This window comes from Ylistrum balloti, unplaced genomic scaffold (genome assembly GCF_031769215.1).
Source record: "Ylistrum balloti isolate Yb309-2 unplaced genomic scaffold, AGI_CSIRO_Ybal_v1 Utg369650, whole genome shotgun sequence".
NCBI lineage: Eukaryota > Metazoa > Mollusca > Bivalvia > Pectinida > Pectinidae > Ylistrum > Ylistrum balloti.
This window is the reverse complement of record NW_026781906.1, coordinates 777,837-789,837: the sequence shown is the minus strand read 5'-3', so window position 1 is coordinate 789,837 and position 12,001 is coordinate 777,837. Positions and strand designations below refer to the sequence as shown.

At 38.2% G+C, this 12,001-nt stretch overlaps 1 protein-coding gene across 1 annotated transcript; it reads left to right on the top strand.

The window, feature by feature from the left end:
• The first annotated feature begins 11,073 nt into the window (after positions 1 to 11,073).
• LOC132556796 (SPRY domain-containing SOCS box protein 3-like) lies at positions 11,074 to 11,769 on the top strand. The gene has a single exon (XM_060221245.1). It carries the CDS (start codon positions 11,074 to 11,076, stop codon positions 11,767 to 11,769), a length of 696 nt encoding a protein of 231 aa, XP_060077228.1.
• Positions 11,770 to 12,001: the final 232 nt, after the last annotated feature.

The window sequence follows — 12,001 nt, the reverse complement described above, 5'->3', positions numbered from 1 at the left end:
AAAGCTTTGTTTTTTATGGATTTAAGGTCTGATGACCAATTTCGATTCCTTACTCCAGCATCATGTGTTGTGCATTCATAAACATTTTACATTTTTCGACCACTTCTCAGAAACACCTTGACTGATTTCAATGAGATTTTGCAGAAAGCTTCCCTAGCCTAAGATGAACAAAACTAGTTAACTTTACGGTTCCCGCCCCACAGATTTCTAACGGACAGTGTCAAATTTACTCACATTTCAAAAATCTTTATCTGATCACCCAGATATACTAGAATCAAATGCTCTCCATGGATTGAAGCCTGTTAACATGCCTTACCAAAATTGTGAATTTCATGGCCCCAGGCTCTTGCAATTCTCCGTGGGGAAGGGGTAAATTTTACTATAGTTTATGTAGGAAAAAATAGATCTTTGAGCAGAATTGAATTTCCATTGGAAATATTTCAAACTTTTTTAGAATTGTGGGCAAAGGATGACCGCTTCATGGTGTGCTCATATTGATCCTGACTGACCCCCGCATGCTGATGGGCGGGGCCATAGGTGCTTTATTGGGTCTTTCATTTCTCCAAGGGTGGAGGTTAACCATATAACTTTTATAGAAAAATTTCCCATTGGAAATAACTGATAAAGAGAACAGGATGACTGTTTTGATGGTATATATGTACTGACCCTGGCTTACTATCATTAGAACAGGATGACTGTTTTGATGGTATATATGTACTGACGCTGGCTTACTATCATTAGAACAGGATGACTGTTTTGATGGTATATATGTACTGACGCTGGCTTACTATCATCAGAACAGGATGACTGTTTTGATGGTATATATGTACTGACCCTGGCTTACTATCATTAGAACAGGATGACGGTTTTGATGGTATATATGTACTTGGCTTATCATCAGAACAGGATGACTGTTTTGATGGTATATATGTACTGACATTAGAACAGGATGACGGTTTTGATGGTATATATGTACTGAACAGGATGACGGTTTTGATGGTATATATGTACTGACCCTGGCTTACTATCATTAGAACAGGATGACGGTTTTGATGGTATATATGTACTGACCCTGGCTTACTATCATTAGAACAGGATGACGGTTTTGATGGTATATATGTACTGACGCTGGCTTACTATCATCAGAACAGGATGACTGTTTTGATGGTATATATGTACTGACACTGGCTTACTATCATGAATGTCACATTTTATCCAGGACACTTGATAGCTACTCTTTAACCTTTTTATTCAATATTGCTCATCTCATGTAACCAACAAGGCCGCTAGGTTTCTATGATTTCTAATTAAAGAGAATGTCGTATCTGTCATTCTTGATAAAAGAAACTGTAACAACATTTTTTAGAGGTTGTGAGCTGCTGAAGTCGCCTTGTATTAGTCTTGTTATTGCTATGGTAATCTCAACGTTATGGCTGACAGCCGGTCATCTTAAGTTTTGAACCGTTAAATTGTTACCCGTTTCTGGATATTAGTTCTTAGATTTTCATCTGTGAAATCCCTTTTGGTCCCGTGGTGTAATGACAGAAAAATGACTGTCACAATATCATCTTGGAATTTCAAAGATACAATCTGTCAACGCTTGGTTTTAAAATCGATGCAAAAAAACACCGTCGTCGTCTGTAACTTATTGCGCTGTCGGAACACCTTGACTGATTATCATGGAAGGTACTGTGATCGGGGCGAGGTGTTCCGATTGCTTATTGCGGACAGGTTGCCATCTTTGATTTTGATAATTAATTATTCTCGTATTTACTCTTTTGCTACCCTTTGATTTTCAATTTTTTATATCCGATAATCTGATTTTGGAAAAGATAGACTGATAGGTAGCCCATTTTGGATTTTGACAGCTATAATTTGAGAGAGAGAACCGGAAGTGAGAGCGCGGGAACCGAGAATTAGTGTTCGCCTTTCTTTGTCATCAATTTTTGTCAAGAATTCGCACACTTGATATGAGTGTTTCCCTAGGTTTTAGTTGTGTTGATTGATGTTGTCATATATTCGCCTGTCAACAATGATTAAGAGAAAAGGCGATAGACCTGATAAAGATAAAGCTTATACATAGAACTGCTTTATCGTTGGTACAAGATCCGTTTAGAACTTCTCGCGTTGTAGTATAGAATTATATCTGTAAGTCTGTTATTTAATGATGTTACCATTTAATTTCTTCGCCGGTTTCTATTACAATATCAATTATCAAAGGAGAAGAAGTAAAAACATAACTTTTAAGGAACCAATAAAGATACCATGACGGTGGACGTGAATCTTTGACTGACCTGAACGATAGAAACTATTGTGACAATACAAAATACTTGTGACAATACTAAATATTTGTGACAATACAAAATACTTGTGACAATACAAAATACTTGTGACAATACAAAATACTTGTGACAATACACAATACTTGTGACGATACTAAATATTTGTGACAATACAAAATACTTGTGACAATAATAAATATTTGTGACAATACTAAATATTTGTGACGATGCAAAATACTTGTGACAATACAAAATACTTGTGACAATACTAAACAATACAAAACCAATGCAAAACCTTTGCTATGATACAAAACCTTTTCGACAATACGAACCATAGTGATAATACAAAGCTTTGTGACGATAAAAACCACAGGGGCAACACAAAGCCCTTTGTGACAATACAAAGCCTAAGCTAGAAAAATAATGCGAACCACAGTGGAAAATATTTTAAGTCGGTATAGGAACTGAAAGTTAATTGTTAATAAACGAATCAACTGTTGATTTACCTAAAGGTCTTTCAATTTCTTCGTAAATTTCATGAAGATGGGACTTCCGTTTCTTTAGAATATCTCCGAGTTATTCTTCAGGATTCGTCATATTTTCTGACATTAATATTGACGTCATGTTTCAGTGCGCGTTATCGTCAGTATTTATTGGTGTTTGATCAATATCAATAAAACCGTTGCTTCATCATTCTTTATTACTAAATATTTATTTAGTCTGTTTAATACTCAGTAATGGCAGAATGTGACAGGTGCCTGTTAGATATACAACAAAACCAGCCAATGTGAATACCTCGCTGATCATCGCTAGGACCATTATTAGCGGTGATTAGAACCAATCAACCTGGACAGAATGAACGCGAAGTAATTACGGGTTATCTACTAAGGACAGGCATCGCCTCCCCGGTGTATATCTATTATCGGACTCTATTACCTAATCGATAAAGGATGGCTATCGATCCAGAAGGATCCGAAAGGTTTTCACGTGATATCTGAGCTTCCAGTAATTTGCGTCTTGTATACGCATGATAAGCGTAAATGCCTATTCCAGTGGAAATTCATTAATCAAGCACGTGCCACGCACGGAGCCACGCGTTTCCGCGATGTGAAAGTTCCGCAAGCATTGTCCATTGAAATCTAGTGTCTCGCGGTCACGAAAGCAATATCCCAGTCTACATGAAAACCAATCAAATTGAGCAAAGCATTTCCCCTTAATTGCACAGAGCGGATTATATCAGAGTTGCGATGGAATGACTGAGTTAGTCCCTACCCGAGTGCGCTTCAGTGCTCTGTCTGCGGGACGCCATTTTACCTCATCCCTGGTTTGAACGAGTTCAGTGGTTCAATTCAATTTATTTTATTCAGTATGCCTTTCAACCTTTGGGATACCAGTTACACGTTGAAAAAGGACAAAGCCACACCATTATAAATATACTTCGTCGTTTAATGATATTCTACCGAAGCATTTTACTTTTAGATAATGGTCGATATCAATATTTTTTATAAATGAATATCGATTTTGTGATATCAGTAAATTGTTTGGTATCACTAAGGAAGTGTAACATAATGTCATCCTATACTATAATATTGACTTTGTAAAATTAGATGATATCAATATATTGATTTATTGCTATTATCTCTGATTTAGAAAAAGTTTGAAACATCGCTGCCATATCAAACCGACGCCTCATGGCTCTGTCTGGAGTACGTGGACCTGAGGCTAGCGTTTGTTCCTGATCTGGTGAAGGTTAACTCGTTCATTGTGCTCTCATGCCTTCCTTCTGAATAACATTAGAAACTAATCGATATTTTACGTAACGGTAATCAATACAGTTATTTGGTGATTGTGAACCAGATTGCCATACGGCGTCTGTTCAATTTGCTTTACCTATCACACACGCCTTCCCATTTGGTAGCCAGTACCGTTAGTATTTACGAACTCTCTCACAGTTCACACGCATTCATAATCACAGGGACAAAAACTGGCGTTTTTTATCTCCGTTTGTTGTCGGTGGGGATTTGACAGCCCGTTAGCACTACTGTGTACCGTTATTGTCCCGGTGTGTGATCGGTGATACGGTGGGTCTCGCGTCACACAAAGGACCATGCGACACCGCAACAGGTGCGCGTTACGTCTACTAACAGTGTACACGAATCCGAAATAATCGTTAGATAATAGACGGTCAGTATATATAGTGTATCCATCACCAGGTAACCGTTACGCTGGTCATTATAACCAGATCACTTGCATCTGTCACCTTTAGGCCCCGCCCCTGTTTCGCGTGCGGGTCGCGTGTCCTTTGTTCGACTATTGTGATCGGCACGCGACACCTATGACACCTGCGCTACTCCGCTGTCGACGACTCTGAACAGGTAAGGCACAGGTGTATATGACAAGTTACCTGTACTGTGACTAACAAGCCCGACAACTGGTCCAATAAATGATACCTTCGGTTTCTACCGGACAAATATAATGATAAAAATGGCGAAGTTGTCTGAAAATAAGACGAAGACAAAAGGACTAAGAAATTCAATAAAACTAAATTACAAGTCCATTACGGAACGTGTACCGCTGCATTTAATAACTTACGTCAAAACCCGGACATGATATTTGTTGTCACTGATTCCATACAAGAAATATCTCGTTAACACGTGCATCGGATCACGTGTCTTTGTTTCATTTCCTGTTGAAAAGGCTTGGGTACAGCCAGACCGGCGCCCTGGTGTCTGGAAGGGAGTGACTTGTTCTGGATCCCCACCCCTAGTGACCGACTTTGTAGGCGAAAGGTTAATTTTTCTATGTTCTGATTTATATGCACGTCTGAATGTGTAATATTGCAATAAGCAAATTAATGAAATCGGGTCATAACAAGGTTTTAAAATAGAGCTTGAATATTTAATTAATTTTGTTTCCAAAGTCACAATTCGCTCTCACCGTGATGTCACTCACTCTCCGTGGTTTGGTAATTAACATATCCTGTCTGTACCCAATAATACCTGCCGCAAGCGCAGAAGGAGGTGACACAACATAAGGCAGTGCCAGATGTTTGAGGACAGGAAACGATGCTGGGGGACGGGGCAACACCGGAAGGGATCATTGCGATGCCCCATGACCCCCGGGGTTCACAGATTAATGACATGTTTATACTAATTACATTTGATCTGGATATCGGATGTTTGTTGTCGGGGATCATCTTAATCTCTGTCATTTTGAGAGGATATATTATACCGTCGATTGACGAAGTGAGTTGGGAAGGGGGTGTGGGGAGGGGGGGTCACACATAAGCATATACTACATAATATCACCTTACTCAAACAGGGTTTATTTGTTATAGCTGAGATGATTAAAGTTCTTTACACTATTTGATAAAAATGATAATGATGCAGCAGTGACTGTTATCGAACAGATTAAAGATAAGATGCCGTGAGCTGTTTATCTCACCAATGAAGAGTTATTAGGAGTCGTTAAGTTGTTTAAACATGATCTTAGTGTCATGCAAGGGTAAATAAGAAGTATAGCTAGATTATAAATACAACTTCAGAAAATCTGCCCTCGAATTGTCTGCCGTTACTGATAGCGTTATATTATCAGTACTATTCATTTACGGGTTATAATCAATTAGTATAAACGGCTTTTCAATCAAACTGACTTTAAATTAATCAACTGTGAACGTTTTTTAAAAAAAATGTCCAAAGAGGCGTAACGCTATGAAGTTGTGTGTGGAGATACCACCTGACAGCAGACCGTAGCTTACTACACGGCACAAAGGTCGCCATCCTCAAATATTCATGATGTCCCCAAGATGCCAATGATAGCGGCTAATTCACTACAAGTTTCCACTGATTTTATGGTTAAAATTTCATAAAACATTCAGGAGACTTTCGCTAACAATCGATTGGAGACTACAGAATTGAAAGTCTATGTGTAATTTTTCTTTGTCGTGCACCTGTCGGGCTATAAAATCGTGTTAGAACTTTCTTACCTTAGTGGTAAATGTTAACGATCATGAAATATTCAAAATGCTTTCTGAACAGACTTTCAATTTCAACTTACAGAAATACCGCCGATTCTAACGACTGAAGATAAAATCACATATTCTTAAAATACACACACATGCATTTCTTTTTCAACTGAAAATAAAATGGTTAAAAAGTTAGTATGATTAAGCTGAGAACTCACAGAGGGCTTCATGACAAGTAGCATAGGACTCTAATCTTACTAGCAGCTGTTGTATAAAGTCAATATAATTTGTTATATGATAATTAAAAAAATGAGAAAACAGATAAGAAAAAAATCAAAGGTAAAAAATAAGAGTGTTATTCAACACATTGATGGAGAAAATCGTTAGTCATCTATCTCCTACATGGCCTGAGTCTCAACCCTATCGGTCGATTCAGGACATGACAGCTGCTGGAAGAACCTGGGCCACCGAATGTCCAGTAGTGGTCACTCAGTGGTCACCTCGGACTATCGTGGGCACCTGATTAATAAAGTGTCCGGAGAATGACCGTGAAATTTACCTAAAGTGGACATGAATTCAATTTCTTGTCCTGAGTGGCCACACTAGAACTCTCCGGCCACACAATAAGGAAGGCGTGGTGGTCAATCCGCACAATGAACGATAGTTTACTTTGTTTGCTGGGGTCATTAGTGTCAAAGGCAACCTCGGGTCTTTGATATGGTAGGACTGGTGATATTTTTAGGATGTTTTCTTCGAAATTCAAGAAATAGGCGGATTTCGTAGAGATCCAACAAGCTGTTGCCTTCAGTAAACACTTCTGCACACACACACGTTGTTCTTGAACTATTCATGGTAATACTGCTAATCCTTACCGCGTTCATATTCAACATGACAATCCATACTTTTTCTTAGCAATACATCAATCCTTACCTCTTTCATAGTAATATGACAACCCTTACCTTATTCTTAACAATACGCCAATCCTTAACTCGTTCATAGTAATATGACAATCCTTACCTCATTCTTAACAATACACCAATCATTACCTTGTTCACAGTAATATGACAATCCTTACCTTACTCTTAACAATACACCAATCCTTACCTCGTTCATAGTAACATGCCTCTGTGCCATGGATCGAACCCGCGACGACAAGGAAACATCGCGTCCTGATTATCATAATATAGATTATGGATACATCTTATTGCCGTTAGTATTACAAAGCGTTTTTTAACGATTGTTCTAAGTATGATAGAATTTCGTTTATTTTTGATGAGTATTCTTATCATAACAATGTACGCATATGGCCCTTCTTTGAACGCATTTATTGCTATGAATATAACAAAGGTACGAGAGTGTCTTATTATCTTCCATTTTATCTAAACATATTTTATTGATCAAGATATACCTCAAATGGATTGGGCACGAATTCTTACAACTTACAAGGCCCTCTTCCATCATTACAATACATAATAATTAAACATATCACGTGATTACAACATTTAGATATTAGATATTCACAGAGGGATGGAAGGAGGGTTAAGGAAAGGGGATAAAATAAGATTAAGAAATGCATATCCCGGTTATCTAGGTCGTCCACTAATTAGTTTCAAACCTTTTTATTGTTGTTTTTATATAAGAAAGCACGGCCAATATAATATTGACGTTGGTTTGGAATGGAAGGACAGGGTCTTCCCACAATATTGACGTTGGTTTGGAATGGAAGGACAGGGTCTCCCCACAATATTGACGTTGGTTTGGAATGGAAGGACAGGGTCTCCCCACAATATTGACATCGGGGATTAGATGGATACCATTGTCCACTAGATAATTTTAAATACCTATTCGTGGATTAACAAATTGCGGATAAATTAAAAAATAATTATAAGAATCTTCATTATCATTTCCACAATCACTTATAGGCGATGGGCATATACTCACACCAAATACATAACATATCCTTAATATGATATAATTTGGCTAACTTTGATAGGCCGAATTAAAATTAGGTAGGATAGACCTCTCGGTATTAAAACTCAAGGCTTTACCTTTACACCAGCAGTTCGTTATTCTTATTAATGACTTTTTTTTCAATGGAGAATGAAATTTAGCATCGCAATCAAGCAACCAAGAATAGATTTGCTGATTTTTAATAAAACGTTTGACTAACGTTCAGCTGTGATTTAATAGTTTGGACGACCGAAAGATTGCACCATTGCGGATATTTCAGGCGCGACCACATCATAGAATCCAAAATACCCCGAAATTATGAGATCGATACCGCGTTCAAATTAGCTAATATTACACCGACTGATTGCAGACGGTAACCATTGGCGCTTTGTCTCATAGCACATGTAAGGTCGGCCTTTGAATTTTGTTGAATTTAATTATAACGACATCCAAAGCTAACGGTTGATCTCATCAGAAGCGAGCATATGGACAGAACTTTATGAGACTGTGTGTCCCGCTACGGCTTCTGGATCAGACAATGACAATTTAAACACTTCTAACAAAAAAAATAAGGGGAAAAACAGCCCCACCCCTCCTCTTCAATCTATCTTTCTCCCCATCTCTCACTCTCCGACTTTAGATAACAAGAAATATTGTCGACGATACAATATATTTTTAGATACAAACTCGGGAATTAATTCCGTTCTGTATTCGCCTAGGACATCATCATCATCATCATCAAAATTTTATTTCTTCACTCGGCCACCCTAAAGTTTAAAGCAAGAACTCACACATTTGAAGTACAATTTACAAATACATATATCAATGTCTGTAACAGCAATAATTAAACTAACTACGGAAATCTGCATTATCATGTAAATGTACATGTTTAAATCGAAAACGTCCATTGTATTTTTAAAAGAGATATGAGAAAGTTGATCAATTAGGATTCACGTGATAATTTCATTTTTTCTCCAGAAAACTAAAAACATGTTTAAGGATAACTCTGTTGTATATTGAAAAACATCCCTTTCATTTTGAAAATAGTCGGGTAGATACAGTAATATTTTGGTACGTATTTTGAAGGGTTCGGACAGTCTTTGTTCACTATAGGCGTCCGAAGTACAATAGACTAGGGTGCCTACTTAATGGGAGTTCTGGGGTGACCAGTACATCATTCAAAACCAATAAATAGGCCAGATATTTTATACGTATATCGTGATGAGGTAGCTTGTTTAGTTCTAAGACGTGGGGAGGGCGACAGATGGAGTTGTGTATGCTGTTAGGGTTGTTAAGAGATCGATTTTGAAGATCGACCCGCCGTGCTAGTTTGTTGACAGTCAACTGGTGCTTATACCAGAAAACGTAACGGCTCGACATCTGGACAGCACAGTTGTATACTGGACAAAGGTAATCGGCTCAGCCAGGCATGAAAGCGGTCTCGTTTGATAGTACAGCCGTACTTTCACGTACATATTGTGTCCCCAAACCCCCCAAACAGCAACAGCAGTTATAATATTGACAGGAAGGGGGTAGATCATTTATTTTTATCAAAATTAAAATCACATCAAGAGAGGTAGGATATATAGTGGTCACTTATGTCTCTTGTCAAATATGTATTCTATTCATCTATTTCCGGGTCATAATTTTAATTGCCGTTGTCCATTTTCTTCCGGATCTTCATGGTTTCCGGATTACAATCTTCATGGGTATCTGTTTCCGGATTTATCGCACGATTATATTTTCCTAAACTTATTTGTGCCTGTAAAGATATTCAATTCTCACGGGATAGAAAATTGTTTACAATTTGTTTTTGTTATCTTTTTCATGTTCCGATAATCACTGTTATAGTTTTGTGTTGAGTCATATATTCTAGAAATATCCGTTAATTGGTTTGCCTTAATATTAAACATTTGCTATATTTGTGCTGTATACTTGTATCCGTTGCATATCAATGACATAAATGTAAAATGCATATTACAGAACGAAGACTTGTAGTATGGAACATGTTTTAATTCGAACGTGGAAATTTGTTTACATCCTTGGACATTCAATAATCTTTATTTATCATCTGAAGTTTCGTCTTTCTTTAATCAAGTGAGCTGGATATAATCGCGAAAATTTGGAAGCCGAATTCAAACTCGGATATAACATTTGTCTGACCATTTTGAGCAGGTCTGAGATGTGTGTATAATATATATCTGTGAAGATGTATAATAATTTTCAAACTTTACGAAGTGTAATAAATATTGAAATTAACACACAACAGACTTAGTTCAAATTATATTATAATATACAGCGGTGACACCGTGTGACGGGAATAGTAACAGCTGTTGTCAACGGCCGCCGGTACAAATCCAAAGAAAACCCCGCCCACTTTATACCGTAACCCAATCGGTGCACATGATTGACAGTCACGGTGGCACGTGGCTGTCGCGCGACACCAATGTTTGCGAATCGAACCCGTATGTGATAACAAATGATTAAGAAGGTGCTAGTTCGGCTCTTTGTTTTCACGGACGAGATGTGACAAACGGAATAACGGCGATTTCTTTTGTGACCGAGTGGATATAAACGCGAGGCCATACCGGGTCAAATAGTAGACAGAGCCACGGAGCCAAGCTGGTCACATCGCAGAGAGGCTTTTTCAGTCAAGGCAATGCTATATCAAAGGAACATGTGTTAGTGATATTTTAAATTATTGAAGAAAACATAAATCTGAAATGAATTATTGGAAAACGTGGTCGCGCATATGTTGAAATATATCAAGACTTTTCCCGTTGTGGAGTTCCATTGAGTTATTGATCTGCGACATTTAAAGCTAGGGAAACTGAGGCAGCAAAGCGGTGCTATCGACCTGTGCCAAGCGATACCAGGATGGTACGCAGCTACCACCAGACTACACAGCTCCTCCATAATGGTTTTGAGGAGCAATGGACTTGGAATAAAAAAGACAAATCTCACGAAGTTCGTTTATACGGTACTAAATTTCAAACAGCACATTTCCATCCGAACTGGTCAAATGGAACCGCCGGAGTTCGTGGCTCGCAGGTTCTCAACTGTGGAAGACATTACTGGGAAATCAAAGTATCCCAGCGAATATTTGGGACGAGTATGATGTTTGGTGTCGGCACAAGACGTGCCCGGCTACATGTGGATGCATTTGTGAATATGTTGGGAGAGGATGGTCAGAGTTGGGGCCTGTCCCATAAAGGACTGTTGTGGCATAATGGTCGCTGGAGACAATACACCACGCCCTTCAAGGAGAATGAGGCGACTGTAATAGGGATGCTTTTCGATGGACACGAAGGAACTCTCAGTTTCTTCAAAGACGGGTCATATCTTGGAGTGGCATTTTCTGGTCTAAATGAGATTGAAGAAGAACTCTTTCCAATTGTGTGCTCCACTGCCGCCAAGACAGAGATGACTCTTGGAGTTAGGAGACGAGGATATGTGAGCTTACAAGACCGTTGTAGAGCTACGATTTTATCGAAAGTGAAACAAAACAATGATATAGACAACTTGCCTCTTCCGAGTCGTATCAAGTCGTTCCTCAAAGATGTGGCGAAATGATGACCATTACTGTACCAGTGGTGCCATGACTATGTGTGAGGACGTTATGTTGTGAGCTGTACGAAAGAAAACGGTAATTGGTGCTAAGTGTGTCGTGATAATGTCAGAGATTCAGATGATAACACTATGTATGGTCAACAATTATTTTTATGAGTTTTAATTTGTTTTTCTATGTATAAGATTAATTTTCTCACTTGAATCAATTATTTACCTTTTTTATTCGAGAATTTTC